Source organism: Dipteris shenzhenensis, chromosome 7 (assembly GCF_047967505.1).
Source record: "Dipteris shenzhenensis isolate YYH24624 ecotype China chromosome 7, Dip_SZ_1.0, whole genome shotgun sequence".
In the NCBI taxonomy this organism is placed as follows: Eukaryota; Viridiplantae; Streptophyta; class Polypodiopsida; order Gleicheniales; family Dipteridaceae; genus Dipteris; species Dipteris shenzhenensis.
The window spans coordinates 57,171,152-57,188,957 of NC_141602.1; the positions used below are offsets into that span (position 1 = coordinate 57,171,152).

Sequence of the window (17,806 nt, forward strand, 5' to 3'; positions counted from 1 at the left end):
CGTAGACCTACGTCTTTTCTTATGGAGCATCAAGTTGCTAGGGATTTTCATGCACATGAGGATTCTCGTGAAAATGCTCCTGCGGACGAAGACGAAATTTATTGGGATGCCCAGTCAACACTTTATATCATCTCTCTTCATGCCCTGATGGGTGCTAAAAGTGCTGAAACTATCAAATTGAAAGGGAAAATTATAGGCAAGACTATTCACATGCTTGTGGACAGCGGTAGCACTCATAGTTTTATCAATTCTAAGACCTTACAGAAGGTGGGACTGATTGCTATTGAGATTGACCATGGGCTGAGAGTAGAGGTGGCAAATGGACAGCATTTGGTCAGTAAATTTTGTTGCCAAGATGCAAGGATCAAGCTCTTTGAGGATCACACTCTGGCAAAGGCATAATGTAGAAGTCCTCTGCATCCTGATATCCCTGGATATGCATCCTCAACTTGCCAATGATAGGAGTGACAGGTGTGTTGAGTTCAGGGTTAGCCATATCACACATGCCGGATGGCCCCATTTCCTCAGGCTCGATGCCAAGCCTTCCTGCCATATCAGGAGTTATGAAATTCGCCTTTGCCCCAGAATCAAAGAAAAACAAACAATTCTGATTTCTGATTTTTCCCATGCTCTGCACTTCTCAGTCTTTTTCATTTCCTCTTGATCATGTGCATGTGGCAAACTCCCAATCACATCTGGAAGAAGTCCTGCGGAAGGTTTAGGCCTTTTGCCCTTCGCACTTAACTCATAGGCTCAATCCAAAGGCATTCTCTTTTCCGAGTGCAATTCCATTGGCTATCCAAATGCAATCACACTGCACCCCAGCTGCACTCTCTTTGAGTGGTTTCCAGATGGCATTCACAAAGCTTTTCAAAGCTCCAAAATAAAATCAACAAAGTACCCAACCAAAGAATGACTCATGTAGCACTGCCTAGGCACCTGTGAGCCAAGAAAGAGGCGGCACACGAGACCAACCAATAGCTTATGGCAAAAAGAAATTGGAGCAGAAAAATCACAACTCACCGAGTCCTGAAAACTCGAACCAAGTCCTCAATCGCCAAGAGGACATAGTAGCCAATGCCCAATTGCATTCTCAGCTAGAGAGGAGTGCAAAAGCATGAAGAAAGAGCATTTACAAGAGCCAACCAGCAAGAATTCCACTGAAAAATGCAAAAAGAAGCACTTCTGTCGCGAAGAAATGGGAGTTCTTGGGCTCAAAAGAAGCGTGCTTCAGAGAGGAATGCATTGAGAAGGTTTTGGAGAAGTTTCATTGCCGGAAAGTCCTCCAAAACTGAGAAAAACCACTCAACCAGCACATGGGACCACTCGAAATTCAACAGAAAGCTGTAGCTTTGCAAGAGGAGAGGCCCAGGAGGCGGTAGAAGCAAAAAGATCCAGAAAAAGCCACTTTTGCAAATTCGACCAGCAAAAGAAGTACTCAGCTCTGCCCATTCTACCAAACGCACGGAGGGAAAAGCATATCACTACGAAGGGGAGGCAAAGGAGAAGCCATCGGGCCAAACGGAAGTCGAGGAATCCAAACGGATGAGGAGTTATGAAGAAAAACGGAATTCAGCTGAAGGAGGCTGAAAAACCAGTCCAAAATCTCAACAAAGGGAGAAGATGAGAGAGAAAACCACACATGTGAAGTTTAGAAGGCCCAGGAAGGTCCAAGAATGGCGAAGGAGCATGTAGAAGGCACTAGACCACCTGGAACTCTAGGGGGGCCACTGAAGGTACATGGCCCTCTAGGGAGCCCATTAAAAATGCCTCATCATCATTTCCCAACAACCACTCTTTTAATTCCTTGGAATGCCTTTGGGCCTAGGGATTAATTACGCTTATGTGCTAGGCACCATGCCACGTTTAATTACACATTATTAAGCCCATGCGTGGACTTTTAAAACCAAAGTTGTCACGGTCTTGTAGTACATTAAAGTACTTAAAATTTCACACCCCCGTGACAAGACATGTCGAACAAGTTCTGGAAATCTTGAGATTGCATCAGCTTTTATGCTAAAGCCAGCAAATGCACTTTCATGGCGGAAGAGGTTAAATATCCTGGCCACATTGTGAGCAAGGATGGAATTCGGGTGGATCCAGCCAAGGTAAAATGCGTAAGGGACTGGCCACAGCTGCAAAATCCCACCCAACTCAAAGGCTTTTTGGGTTTGGCTTCTTTCTACAAGAGATTTATTAAACACTTTGCCAAGAGGGCAGCCCCTCTCACTGACTTGTTGGAAAAGGATGCTTTCAAATGGTCAGGAGAAGCACAACTCAGTTTTAAGGACCTCAAACGTGCCTTCAGTAATGCACCTGTATTGCCCTGATTTTTCGCGCCCTTTCATTGTAGAGGCGGATGCATGTGGCAAAGGCCTGGGGGCTGTTCTAAGACAGCAACATGTAATTATAGCTTTTGAGAGCAGAAAATTTACAGCCAAGAAATTGCACTATCATATTTATGATCAGGAAATGCTGGCCATACTACATGCTTTCCAAAAATGGCACCACTACCTGTACAGTAGCAGGATTAAGGTTAAGACAGATCATAGGACACTCAAGTACTTCCTTACGCAACGCAATTTGTCCATGAAGCAGAAGAGGTGGTTGGCTGCAGTCCAGTCCTACGATTTTGACATTGAGTACAGGAATGGGAAAGAAAATGTGGTTGCCGATGCTTTGTCTAGAATGCGGGCTTGCACTTTGTCTGCCGTTTCCACCATCTATCAAGATTGGATTCATGGGATTCCGGAGGAGTATATGCAGGATGCGAAGGCAACTACCATATTTGTGGAGTTACAAGAGCCTTCAAACCAAGGGCGGCATGCTGAATTTAAGCTTCATAATGGGCTGTTGTACTGCAAGGATAGAATTTATCTTGTGCCAAATTCATAGTATAAATGGGTGGTTTTGCAGGAAATGCACTCATCTCATATAGCAGGACATGCTGGTAACACTAAGACATATCAAAGAATCAAACAGTGTTTCATCTAGGATGGCATGTGGCGGGATGTGGTTAAATACGTCACTCAATGCTTGCATTGCCAACAGAATAAGGTGGACAGCCAGCTACTCGCAGGTCTCTTACAGCCTCTCCCTATTCCAGAAGGCAAATGGACTCATATCGCTATGGATTTCATCACATGGTTGCCTTCTACAAAGAAGGGATGGGATAGCATTCATGTGGTGGTGGACAAAATGACAAAATAGGCTCATTTCATACCCACTAAGACCCGGTATTCAGCATCACAGGTTGCTTGGCAATTTATTGAGCATGTTTGTAAGCATCATGGCTTCCCTCAAGAAATTGTCAGTGACAGAGATGCAAAGTTTATGTGTCACTTTTGGCAAGAGTTATTTACAGCAATGGGTACTCTCCTCACACCTAGCACTGCTTACCACCCAGAGACGGATGGACAGTCAAAGAGGGTGAACAAATGGGTGGAGGAATACACTTTTGTCATGATACACAGAAGTCCTGAGATAAGTGGCTAATTTTGGCTGAATTTGGCTACAACAGTACCAAACACCTTTCCGTTCGCATGAGCCTTTTTGAAGCAATGTATGGATGCAAGGTTGGGGTGCCGCATTTACTAGCAGACATAGCTGTGAAAAATCAGCAAGCAAGGAGTGACTTTGAAAGAATGGATGCCCTTCTACAATTGGCTAAGAAGAATATGCAGGATGCCCAAGCCAAGCAGAAGAAGTATGCGGATGAACGCGGGAGGTATCTGTCTTTTGAAGAAGGGGATTATGTGCATTTATGCCTCCATAAGAACCGTTATGCCTTGTTGAAAGGTAACACCAATATTAAGCTTGCTCACAGGTATTACGGTCCCTACAAGATCATCCGCAAACTTGGAGAGGTGGCATATGAGTTGGAGCTACACAGTACCTCCAAGATTCACAATGTTTTCCATGTGTCCTTGCTGAAGCCGCATGTAGGACAGCATGTCCCAGTTCTTCCTGAGCTACCACCTATGGATGAGGAGGGTCACATCCTCTATTCCCCGGAGCTCATCGTAGGTTTCAGAGACCATGTGCTCAAAAACAAGATCTACGTAGAGTATCTTATCAAATGGCAAGGTCTCCCTGAGGATGAAACTTCATGGCAGCCAGAAAGCATTGTCTAGGACTACCCCTATCTCCTTCCGGGCTGATTAGAAGTTGCTGTTTGCTGCACCGTTTGGACAGCCAGGATGTAAAATTTTGTGGGCAAAATTCTATGGGAAGGGATGGCTGTAATGAAGGGGGGAAATGAGCTAATTTAGAGGCCCCTTAGAGGGATTTTAGGTGGGACATGTGGAGGGACTATATACCTGCTCCCTTTTCATTGCTAGACGACAACATTGCTTTGGACGACAAGGCAGCTTTTTCCCTCGTTGGCAAAAGACAAAGACTTCCGTCCCTTGTTGGCTTTTGCTTCCAAAGACTACGTCTCTCCTCCCTCACATTATGGATTCCGACCTTCTGGGAGCTGGGAGGGAAGAGGAGGAGGGCATGCACGTCCTTCCTATGTGCATGCAGCTCAAAAGCCACGGGGTGGATTCTTTAGCATCCCCTTGGGATCATGTGCTTTTGCTGGCACTCCCTATCCAAACGGGACCATGGCCTCAAGACTGTTATACCAAGCCGCAACCACTAGCTCTCGTCAACTCAGGAGAGGAGATGATATGCCGAGGGAAAATCAAGGATGCCCCCTTCAGGACCTAGGGACGCAACCTTCAGCTCAGCTATCATTCCCCGTGAAGGAGGAGCCAACACAACCTCAAATGACAAATGACTCCACGCATCCGCAAGCAACGGGATTGCCAAAGGTGGTGAAGACGGAGTAGATGGAGGAGCTCGTGGTAAAGACCGGAGTCAATGAAGCTTTCGCAGAAGGAGGATCAGTAGAAGAGGCTAACGCAAATGTTGGGCAGGCTCAAGACAACCAAGGAGTACCCCCCTCAACGAGAAGAAAGCTGACAGTACGTCGCCCACGAACGATCAAAGAGCATAAACTAATTCGAAATCAGCTACTCGACGCCAACTTTCGGGTGAGACTGAGCAATCTGGTGCTGGTAAGACCATCTTGGCTTTTCTTGATGACAAGCTTCTCACAGACTCTATGAGCTGGCTGAGTACACATGCTTTGGTAGGTTACTTGCCAGGTCTGAGACCCCTTATGGCCTTCATTGAAAATTGGATTAGAAGTAATTGGCTCAGGAAAGGCATGAATTAATTTTTTTTTCCCAGAAAGAGGTAAATTCTATTAATGCTTTAAAAAACCATACAACCAGCTTCTAAAAGGATTGTTGATGAAAACAAAGAAAAGCGATTGCTCTACAAGAATTTACCCAACTCTTGCTTCCTTTGTGGTCTTTCCACCCTATGGTCAAGGAACTGTCCTTTAAAGAGAGGTAAGCCCAAAGAGGCTGCTCCTCCTAATAAAAAATGAGTCCCAAAGGCCCCTTCAAGGACTGATAACACTAGAGAGGAAGTTAATGCCTCCAAGAGTACACTTGAAAAAGGCAAGGAAGTAGTGCCCATTCCTTCCTCTTCCAAAAACTCCTTGAATCTCTTAGGGAGAAGGAGGCTGAAGAGTGTCATGACATGATTATTTGTATTAGATCCTAGTGGATCATTCTAGGGAATCTCGTGATTACCCTATGGTTGTAACATTGTAAATTGGGCAATTGAATATAATAAAATATGCACTTATGCATTAGGTCCTAGGATGGTTAGGAAAGGGTAGCATTGTGCATGGGTATTGCATTAATCAATGGTAGGCATAAAGAGTCATAGGCTAAGGGTATAATAATGGGGTATGCCCAAGGGATGTGATTCCAAGAGGCATGAGGGTTGCACCCTCTCGTGTCATTCATGGTGTGTGAGTATGGGCATTTGCATGCATATGGATTGTGGCTTGTGTGGAGCATGTAGAGAAGAGTCTAGCAAAAATACACTCACGTGGGCACTCCTTCCACCCCATTTGGAGGGCCAATCTCTCTCAATTATTGCATCATCTACACACATGTGCATCTCTACATTAAAGAACGTGACAAAGAGGTATCAAGGCCAAGATCCTCTGACTGTGAGAGCCTGCCATGTGGAAGTTGCAATAGTTGCTGACATCGGCGTGAAGTCATCGAAGAGAAGCAAGAATCACCCATCAAGAAATCACCAGGGGGCTTCCTTTTTTCTCTCTGAAAGTCGCTCTCTTCTTGCGATAGGCAATCTCTTTTGTAAAGTCAATAGGCAATTTCTTTTTTGTAAGGAAAAAAAAAGGAGACCGGCCCCGCACCATGAATTGTGGGTCTTCAGGGCCCTAGCTACAGCAGTCGCCACGCGTGGCCCCGCCTCATAAACTCCCCCCCCATCGTCGCTAAGTCATCTGACTCTTGTGTAAGGCCTTGTGCTCCCCGAGGCACAGGCCGTGAGCCGCATGGCGCACGGCACCACTACCCACGCCGCGTGCAACCCACCAGCCACTGCAACCTCTACCGCCTCCACTACCCTCTGTACCCCGCGTCCCCCGTCAGCCCACCAGCCCTACACCCTGCACCTTTGCAGCCTTTGCCCGTCAGCCACCTCTGCACGCCTCTGCACACTCCCCTACTTTGCCATTTCGAACCCCCCCTCCCCTACTTTGCAATGAAGGATGCTTACAAAGCTGATAAAGAATTTGGGACTATCTATGATGTGTTACTTCAAGGACAAGGTGATTCCTTAGAGGGGTCTGCAATTCATGATGGGTATCTTCTTAGAGGACGTTTCATCTATGTACCCTCCACTTTTAGATCCCTAGTTTTTTAGGAGATGCATAGTAGTCCCTATTTAGGACATAGAGGTATTAGAGGGACCATTGATAGAATTGAAAGATATTTCTATTGGTTAGGATTGAGAAAGGACGTAACTACTTTAGTCCAACAGTGCTTAACTTATCAAAAAGTTAAGAGTGATCATGGTAAGACACCAGGATTACTTCAGCCATTACCCATACCTAGTGAAAGATGGGAGCATATTACTATGGACTTTGTGTCAAGATTTCCAAAGACAAGGACACAAAATGAGCAAATCCTTACTGTTATCGATAGACTTAGTAAACAAGCCATGTAAGAAGAACATCACTGCCATAGAAATCGCTAAGTTATTTATTAAAGAAATCTTTAGATTACATGGATAACCTCAGATAATAGTCCCAAGTTCCAAAGCCAATTTTGGCAAGCTCTTTTCGAGGACTTAGGAACTAAATTGCAATTCTCCACTACATATCACCCATCGACTGATGGGCAAAGTGAAATAGCTAACCAAGCTATTATCCAGTTGTTGCGTAGTTATGTCCATGACAATTCTACCCTATGGGAATTATATTTACCTCTATTAGAGTTTGCATATAACAACTCTACCCATTCTGCTACCCGCAAGGCACCATTTGAGATCATCTATGGCCAAGTCCTTCCCACACCCGTTGCACATTTAGGAGATAGGATTTTGGCAGCTGATCAGTTTGCTGAAGATGTGCAAGAAGTACTTACACAGGTTAAATCACATATTCAACGAGCTCAAGAAGTATACAAGAAGTTTGCGAATAAGAAGCGAAAGGATGTACATTTGGAGAAGGGAGATTGGGTTCTTTTAAAGATTGACAAAAGGCATATGAAGACAATCCGAGGAAAAACCAAGTTTGTAAAGTTGCAGTAAAATATTATGGACCTTTCCAAGTTTCAGAGGTTATACATCCAGAAGGAACTCCAACATCATACAGGTTGAAATTGCCTACCAGCTGGAGGATGAAGAATGGTTTCCATGTTAGCATCTTGAAGCCATTTAAGAACCACCGGTGAGGCCTATTGAAGAAGAAGAACCAAAACTTGAAAACAGGGTAGAATTACTTGTTCCAGAACGAATACTATTCCATGAGGTCAGGAGTACCAGAAATAGACAGAGATCTCGATATTTGGTGAAGTTTAAAGGATATCCTATGGAAGATGGCCAATGGTTCGATGAAGATCACTTGAAGGATTACCCCGCAATTGTTGAAGATTATTTGAAGGCACACAGATGAGGACATTTGCTTCTCTAAGCAAGAGGGCATGTCACGACATGATTATTTGTATTAGATCCTAGTGGATCATTCTAGGGAATTTGGCGATTACCCTATGGTTGTAACATTGTAAGTTGGCCAATTAAATATAATAAAATATGCACGTATGCATTAGGCCCTAGGATGGTTAGGAAAGGGTAGCATTGTGCATGGGTATTGCATTAATCAATGGTAGGCATAAAGAGTCATAGGCTAAGGGTGGAATAATGGGGTATGCCCAAGGGATGTGATTCCGAGAGGCATGAGGGTTGCACCCTCTCATGTCATTCATGGTGTGTGAGTATGGGCATTTGCATGCATATGGACTGTGGCTTGTGTGGAGCATGTAGAGAAGAGTCTAGTAAAAATACACTCACGTGGGCACTCCTTCCACCCCATTTGGAGGGCCAATCTCTCTCAATTGTTGCATCATCTACACACATGTGCATCTCTGCATTGAAGAACGTGACAAAGAGGAAGGGAAGAAAAGCCATGAAACTGAGGATGACATTATGATAAAAGCTGGTTGGTCCAAAAAGTTTGAAGAGGATGTCAGCAGAGATGATGCCATGGAAGGGGAAGATATTAGTAATGAAGATTCACTGTAACCAAAAAACACGCTTCGAGCAGGCGAAACACTTAGGAACGTTTCTAGGCGAAACGTTTTGCTGAAACGGACAAAGCATTGGGCGAAACGCCCTGGTACTTGTGGAAGCTCGCTGGGAGGCCTGATTCGAGAACTCATCCCGGTGTGCTTTCCTTGAATACATGATCTGCACTGAGTGTGCTTGCTGCCCACATCCGGTAGTCCGAGGACCATTTGTTCACGAGTAGCACGTCTGAGAGCATCAACTAAGTGCCCAAACCAAAAGTGCCAGAGATCACCTTGAAGAGAAGACGTGATCGTGGAAAGCGCAGACAGAGTGTCGATGCCATGACTGACCGTACCAGTCTATACCACTTGAACGGTAACCTTATCTTGAACTTCCATAAAGTGTTCATCAGATAATACTATGGTTCCAAGACCGCAAGTCTCATAAACAGACAAGAGATTGAATCCGAGAGAGGGAACAAACACAACTCGAGAGGAGTGCATCCCTCCTTTTCCATTGGGAATGATGTCGAGGTTGCCTTCACCATGAACTTGATGACAGAGCTATCGCCGATACAAAAATCACCACCAAAGATCACAAAATCCTTCAGCTCAGCTGGAGAAGGACTCATATTCCGGCACTATCTCTGAAGCAGGTGTTGTTAAGCGAAAGAATCGTACCGTGGTTGAAATGTCTCGGACCATGGTGGCACCGGGAAGTTCCTCGATTTCTTTGGGCCGAGGCCACTGCCACTGCAGTTCATATCCTGATTCTCCGACGTCTGTTGTTCCCCAGTCAACTCCTTTTGAAGCCTATTTCTGAAGTCTACTCAAATAATCTTTGTCAGTTACAACTCTCAATCTACAGGTTATCGGCTGTATGACCCTTCCAAGATCACCAAGATGTTATCTTTGATGACCAGATTCCGTCTTCAATGATTGATGTCGATCCACCTCTTCTTCCAGAGACCATGGATGATGACAGTACTGATGATCCTGTTCCTGCATTGCCCCCAGCCCCGACAGCTGTTCCTGATCCTCCCCCCAAGAGTGACCCCGACAGTGATCCAAATGATTCCCCACCTCTCTAGGCAGCAAGGGAAAGTTTCAGGTCAGGCTCTCAGAAGGTACCTCATTGGTTGATTGAAACCCTTCGTGACTCCGGTGTCACCGACATTCCTTCCTCATGGCTTCAGGAAGAGGATGGACCCCAGCGATCTCAGCTGAATAAGGAAAAGGTTCTAGAGGTAGTTCCAATTCAGGTCTTGATGTCCCGCATCCTCAAAGACAAGGAGCCTTCGAATGTTAGAGAAGCCCTCTCTCAGACACACTGGAAGCAAGCCATGGAACTGGAGTTGGATTCTATTGAGCGGAATGGGACCTAAGAGTTAGTACCACACCCCAAGTGTCGTTCCGTCATTGGTGTCAAATGGGTCTACAAGACCAAGTATTCCTCCAATGGGACTGTGGATAAGCACAAAGCCCGACTTGTAGCCAAGGGCTACGTAGTCTCAATGCCCTGGGATTGACTATGATGACACGTTTGCCCCTACCACCGGGATGGCCACTCTTCAGACAGTGTTAGCAGCTGCAGCTCATGAGCAGTGGCCCATTTATCAAATGGATGTTAAATCTGCTCAATAGTGCTTTGAAGGAAGAAATCTGTGTGGAGCAACCGTGTGGGTTTACCAAGTCAGCAGGTATGGTCTACAGGTTACAAAATACAGGTGGAATGTATGGGGAAAAGGACACATCATACATACTCCTAGGAATGTATCATCATCAGCATTCAGTCATTGAACCCTCATTTATTCATCTTCAGCAGGTTGTAAAACCAGCATGCCACATGAATCGTAAGGATAGCCAAACAAAAACAGAGGTATTACCTGGAGCATATCATCCATACCACGAAGAAAGTTGATTCCTGGTCAATCTTTTTTAGTCTCTGAAGGTTATTGCCTAGTGTTTTCCTGTTGTGGCCAACACCGCAGTCACGTTGATGGAGTTTGGATGACTTCATGCTTCTACGATTCCTTATTTTAGCAGATATCCTGCAAAAGAAAGATCTGCATTACGTGTCATTAACCCACCATAATAATCAGCTTTAATCAGTTGGATACAACAAAGATGTCATGATAGATAATGCTTAGGGACATCCAAATCTTCAGTATGTTCCCAGCATGAGCAAGTGGTGCCATTGAATGTGACAGCAACAAGCATATGCTCTGTCATAACAAGCAAGTACTTCTCACCTTCTCAAGCATGCACCTATTTTCCTCATTTCAAGGTATCACAAGTTAAACCTACCACTTTGTCTGTAGATTGTTGGTTGCAGATCAATCTTGTTTCTGCAACCTTGTTTCCTCATCAAAAGTAAGCTGCAAAATTGGCAGGTCTTCCCCTGCAAGCATGTTGGTTCGCCATTGCTGCACTCTGTTGATGGGAGTCTGGAGACTTCAGGTTGTATTTCTTCATCAATTGGGCAGATATTATTCCATTACTTGAAGAGTTGAAAGACATCACATGCCATGTTCCCCTTTCTTAAAACATTCTTAGACACCGTCTGCTCTTTCAGCTCCGCAATACTGCAGCCTTCCTCCTCTTGTATGTGCGACACACAACCTACTGATGACGTGTGACTGAGTTGCAGCCCACCTTGCTTGTTTGGCTTTCTCAACTGATAGCCCCTTTATATGTCTACTGCTTTTTTCCCTACACTGCCTCACACCCCACCAGCCATCATAAATGCCAACCAGCACCATAACATCATCACCATGCTGTCATTGAATTATCATTTATGCATTCTTCGCAAATTACAAACAGAGAATGCCCACATTCAATCATAAGAAAGACACTCGAACAAAAAATGGAGCAAATCCTCCTCTCACAAGCTGGGCCAACCAACTTGTCTCTAGACCGCTGGTTCCAGGTGAAAAATGTTTTAGCTGTTAACAGCTAACTTCACAATCTGAAAGTGTTCTCTCGTCCATATGTTGTTGCCGTTTCAAAATTAAATATGTTAATGGGGCCTGGAAACTTCAAACTTCTTCTCCTCCCTCATTTGGCAAATATCACCCGACATAGCCCATTCTTGATCATACCTCCTGCCGTGAGGCCCACTAAGCAACCAATATTGACAGACATGCCTATTCGGCATTGGCAACCTTCTCCACCTTTCTCATCACAAAATGCAGCTATACAGAACAAAGACGTCACTGTAGTTAATTAACAGAGACATCCAAATCTGCACAGCACATAGGCAGTCGCAGAGGAAAAAAGCAGCAATCTAGCATTGCTTCTGCTCATATCAAGCAACAGATTTTCTTGTTTGAAGCATATCCCTCCCCTTATAACGGAGCATGTCTTTGTTCTCCTTGTATGAAGCAACACGGTTTTTTTTGTTTTGAGGATCCCAGCAGCGGAAAGAGGTCCCATCACAGTAAGATAACCATTGATCAAGTTGCAGCCCACCATATCAATTTGGCATTTTCACTTTTTCCTTTTCTTCATCACCTCACATGCCAGCTGTAGCATAGATATTTGACAGCACTACATATGGCGTAGGATTCCCTGGATCCAATTCTAAAATTCGGTCTGCAGCACGTTTGCCTCGATCCACATCCAGATGTGTTCTGCAGTTACCAAGTAAGGTCATCCATGACTTAACAGTAGGGACAAATGGCATGTTCTTTAACAATTCTTCCCCCTCATCCAATAGGCCCACCCGTCCTAAAAGATCAATCAAGCAGCTATAATGTTTAATCGTTGGTATGATGCCATGATCTTGACTCATAGCTGCAAAAAACTGACGACCCTCTTCCACCAGTCCAGAATGGCTGCATGCAGTAAGAATGATGAGGTAAGTGATCCTGTTTGGAATCACACCTTCCCACTGCATTTGGTGATAGAGTAGAAATGCAGTTTTACAGTATCCATGCTGGGCATATGCTGCAATCATGGCATTCCATGAAACCACCGTCCGCTCAAACATTTTGTCAAAAATCCTCTGAGCATCCTCCAAACTCCCACACTTGCCATACATATTGATGAGGGCAGTCCCAATGCTAACATCCGATTCTTCTTCATGCTTCACTATGCTGTTGTGCAGCCACTTGCCTTCCGTTAAAGCAGCCTGTCTTGCACACCCAGAAATAATGCTGAGGAAGGTGATCATATCTGGTATACAGCCTGCTGACTGCATAATGTGAAAGAGGCGGACAGCCTCTTTGCACTGGCCATGATGCACATATGCATCAATCATGGCATTCCAGGTGCCCACATTCCGATCAGGCATTTTATTAAACATTCTTTGTGCATCCTCTAAAGAGCCGCACTTGCCATACATGTTAAGAATGGCATTATCAGTAACAATATCCAGGTCTACGCCAGCAGCAAGAAGTTGCACATGTACCTGCCTACCTTGAGACACAGTGGCACAAACGGGGAGAATGCTGGTAAGCGTGACCTTATCTGGGATGACAGCTTCAAGCAGCATTTGATGAAAACACTTGTGTGCCTCCTTGCCACGGCGACACCGGGAATATACCATTATCAAAGCATTCCACGACACCACATCCTGGTCAGGCATCTTGTCAAAAATCACCCGTGCATCCTCAACACTGCCACATTTTCCATATAAGTTCACAAGAGCATTCCCTACAATGATATCTGACTCAAATCCAAAGGCCAGAATAAATGCATGTAGCCTCATGCCCTCAGCTCGGTTTCCTTGGCATGCACATGCAGAAAATATGCTGACAAATGTGACCTTGTCTGGCAGGACTGTTTCCAGTAGCATTTCTTGGAATGACAAGATGGCATCGTCATATTGCTCATTCTGGACACATGCTCCTATCATGAGGTTCCAAGTGTATACGTTACGATGACACAGTTTTGTAAAGACTGCCCATGCATCCTGGAGAACTCCACAGTGACCATACATTTGAATGAGAAGGTTTCCAAGAAATCTGTCTTGCTCATGTCCAGTATTAGTGATGCATGTGTGGACACCCTGGCCGTCTGACAATGTATTGGCCCTAGCACAATGCCTCAAGAGAGAGGCATAGGTAGCAATATCCGTCTTCATAGAAGGAATGTCCACCCAACTAGGGGCTTGATTTGGACTTTCCTCAAAATCCTTATATTTATCATTTTCAAAGATAGCTTTCTTGATCAGAAAATCCCTCAGTATAATTTTTACCCAAAAAGATTTCTTAAGAACTGACATACTGTCAATCAAACCCTGACACTTTTCCAACTGCCGTACACGCGTAATAAGTTCAGGAATGTAGTCATAATGCTCTATTGCAAAAATCATCTCAGAATCTTGGCTCATGGAGCAAAGATACAAAGATCCTTCATTTACAAGGCCGAGTTCAGTACATGCTGACAGCATGCTGAAGAAAGTGACCCTGTCAGGCATCACATTCTCCAATTGCATTTGTGGCAAGAGATGGAGGGCTTCTTTACCCTGCCCATGCTGCGCAAATGCTGCAATCATACAGTTGTATGAAACTACATTCCGTGCAAGAATCCTCTTAAACATGTTCAGTGCCTCTTCTAGACTCCCACACTTGTTATACATATTGATGAGGGCATTGCCCACTCCAACATCAGCCTCAAATCCAATTCCTATAATGCTGACATGAATTTTCTTACCTTCATACAGATCAGCATCATTGGCACACGCAGAAAGGATACTTACAAAGGTTGCCTTATCTTGAGCTACACTCTCCGAAAGCATTTGTTGAAAGAGTACAAGAGCCTCCTTGGCCTGTGCCTGCTGATTGCACGCCGCAATCAAAGCATTATAGGAGACCACGTTCCTCTCAGGCATATTATCGAACGCCTGTTTTGCATTTTCTAAATTGTCACACTTGCCATACATATTAACAAGGGCAGTCCCCACAACTATATCAGAATCAAACCCACTGCTCATAATGCGACCATGCGTCCGTTTGCCTGCAGTTATGGAGGCCTTGTCAGCACAAACAGAAAGCATGCTGACAAATGTCACCTCATTTGGAATAACACCCTCCAGCTCCATCTGATTAAAAAGATGGAAGGCCTCTTTGCCCTGCTTGTGCTGAGCATACACTGAAGCCATGGCGCTCCACGAGATGACATTTCGCTCTGGCAGTCGTTCAAATATGTGCTCAGCAATTTCTAGATTGCCACACTTGCCATACAGGTTGATAAGGGCATTACCCACGATAATATCAGAGTAGAAAGTAGTCCCCACAATTAGGGCGTGTATCTGCTTGCCTTCGGCTAGGAATCCTAGGCTCGCACATGTAGAAAGTATGCTTACAAAGGTCGCCTGATTGGGCACTATGCTTTCTAATTGCATTTTCTGAAATAGTGAAAGGGCATGCTCAGCTAGTCCATGGTGCGCCAATGTCCCCATTATAATATTCCATGAAAAAACATTAGGATGGTGCATTGTAGCAAACACTGACAATGCATGGTCAAGGGCTTCACATTTGTCATACATCTGTATAAGAAGGTTTCCTAAGAACCTATCTTGGTCGTATCCTCTCTCAACGATGCTGGCATGGACAAGCTTGCCTTTTGACAGAGCCTTGGCGTCCCCACATCTTTTTAATAAAGAGGCGTAGATAGTATGATAACTGTCGAGTTTTCTTCGGGGCGCATGGTCCCCCAAGCCCATTTCAGAATGGGTATCATACAGTCGACTTGTTACAGGCCCTTTGTCGCCGTCTTGTGACTTGGGCGCCATCCACGATAACTCTTCGATGGGCAATTTTCTTCCCTTCAACGTTTCCCGCTCTCTCATAAGCTTTTCTGCTAAAAAGCGGGAATTCCTCCGGAAGGGAATAGCCATTCTTCTCATACCGCCATGAGGTTAAGGCCTGATCCGGTACATCGCGTCTCCGTGAGGAAGGAAACCGTAACACACGAAAAAAAGGCTTAAAAGGATAGCGTTCGTTCCGCATTCTGACTTGTCAGAGACCGAAGGTCTTGTAATTGAAGACCCATGCAGATATGATTGACAGATTCATTTTGTCAAACGTGCCACGCCACATGTATGGAAGTATATGGGGGTGTGCGGGTTTGATCACGTGCATTTTGGGATGTAAGGCTCCAGGCAGGCCTCCCTCCCTTAAGGTCAAGGTGGAAGATCAATTTGTAGTGTCTGATCAAAGGCATTTCTGAATCAAACCAAGCTCTAAAGGACAAGCAGAAAACTTAGACAAAGGACACATTAGCATTCCATAGAGTCAAGAACGACACCAATCCACATTTTCGATTGCCACATCAGAGTGGCCCCCTGCCGTCACCTGATGGCCTCGCCATGTATCACACTCAACAGTCCGACTGCGCTCTCATATCTACCCCCACCATGCCTGCCCACACCTACCTGCATCGAGTAGGTGGCACCCCGCACTCTCACATCAAAGTCTTCAAGGTGCCGTACTTTCATTAAGGGTTTGGTCATGACCAAAAAATCGAACACGGCCCTGATGGCATCAATACTGAGTTAGAAATGATGCGTGGTGCCCTATTCATCTGTCAAGAAGGTAAATCTGGTCACGTTGTTTTGTCCACAAATTGGGTGACCAAATTCAAGTTGAGGTAGCATGGTAGATGGTTGAAAAGGGGCATGAACTCAACGACTTCCAAGTATGGCTGAATCTTAGGGTCGTGGTATGCTTGGTAGCATTGATAGCTATGATAAGAGAGGCAAAAGTTGAGATTAGGCTTGTAGAGGAAGGAGGAATGGATGGCAAAGCCTTGGCGAGTTTTGAGCCATCGATGTCCCAAAGGGGATGTATTTAGTTACTAAATGTTCCGAGTACATGGGGTCTATTGGCATCACCTTTCTTTGCTTTGCGATTCTGGGGGTGGAGGCTTGTCCGAACTCTTAAAGCTGGGGCTGGGGCTGGGGCTGGGACTCGGTTTCCACTGTCAACTCCTCGTTGATAAGGTGGGCCAAGATGCAGCCGTAGAGAGGGCATTGGAGGGGAGTGGAGAGATTGGTGGATGGGGTGGCTAGGCTAGCTGTTCCCACTTGGGAGAGACTAAGGGAGTCATCGGGAGCTTTCTGAGCTAGAACTCATGCAGATGGGGGTAGCTGGGTTGGTTGGAAGTCCTGTGGAAAATTTTGGGGAATTTTTGACTGAGTTTGGTTAAAATTGTTAACACATCAATTTTTTGCCTTGGGGGGGGGCCTTTATAGAAAATTAATGCAATGCACACTACCTTAGCTATGGCATGCATTGGGTTATTAACCCAATGTGCTAACCAAACGTGCACTGGGTTGCTAACTTGACATCCACTTGGTTATATTGCAGTGTACATTGCACTAAGGTTATTGTAGCATATTTCTAGTTAGCTCCTTTTGAGCACTTTTTGGGATGTTTTGGACATTTCTTGACATTTTGTGATCCAATGGGGGCTATGCAGTGGGGTGACTATGAATTGGCCTAACTTGTCAATTTGAAGGGTTGCCGATGGGGTAGCCTAAATGTACGTGGGTTCATAGGGGAAAGATTTATGTTCTTATACTTGGATTTTGTGGGTGTGTGCAAACTGTCAAGACCCTACTCACCTAGGTTAACTCATGAGATGCAGATTCACTTGATAGGGCATGCGGCACTATTTTCACCCAAGGCGTGAACCTTTGCCATGGTGTCTACCTATTTTCACCTATCCCTTAGACCTTCTATTTTCACCTAGACCCTATAACTTGATGGAATCAGGATTGTGGGTACTTGGTGTACCTTGCTGCTTTCCAAGCTGAGTCCCATGTTGCGTATGTGTTGAGATCGCCTGCGACGAGTCAGGCTGAGGGCGACGCCTTGGAGTTGCAAATGGATGGTGCAGACAGCTCATCAAGGATGACTTGCATGGTCTCAGCATTCACATCCACAGGAATTAGTGTGGACTTGAGGTCTTAGCCTAGCGACTCAGCTGGATCTTGTGTGACCCCTGCATGGATTGTGCCTCCATGTGGCCGACCTAATATGCTAGTCTGCCTTGCCCTTCTACGTCACCTACCCTGCCAGAGAGCTCACCATGTAGGTGCCTCCACTCTGCCTTGTTGCCACGTGTGCACCTCTCTTGCAGGCCTGTGGATCCTGCATTGATAGCTGCACCTTTTGGCCTGCCATGCTTTTCCTCTG

The 17,806-nt window shown here is 45.2% G+C and overlaps 1 protein-coding gene across 1 annotated transcript; it reads right to left on the reverse strand.

Moving 5' to 3' along the window:
• Positions 1-12,174: 12,174 nt before the first annotated feature.
• On the reverse strand, positions 12,175-15,504 carry LOC147900553 (pentatricopeptide repeat-containing protein At2g39620-like). Its single transcript, XM_087376677.1, has one exon. The coding sequence runs from the start codon at positions 15,502-15,504 to the stop codon at positions 12,175-12,177; it is 3,330 nt and encodes a 1,109-aa protein (XP_087232803.1).
• Between the last annotated feature and the right edge of the window lie 2,302 nt (positions 15,505-17,806).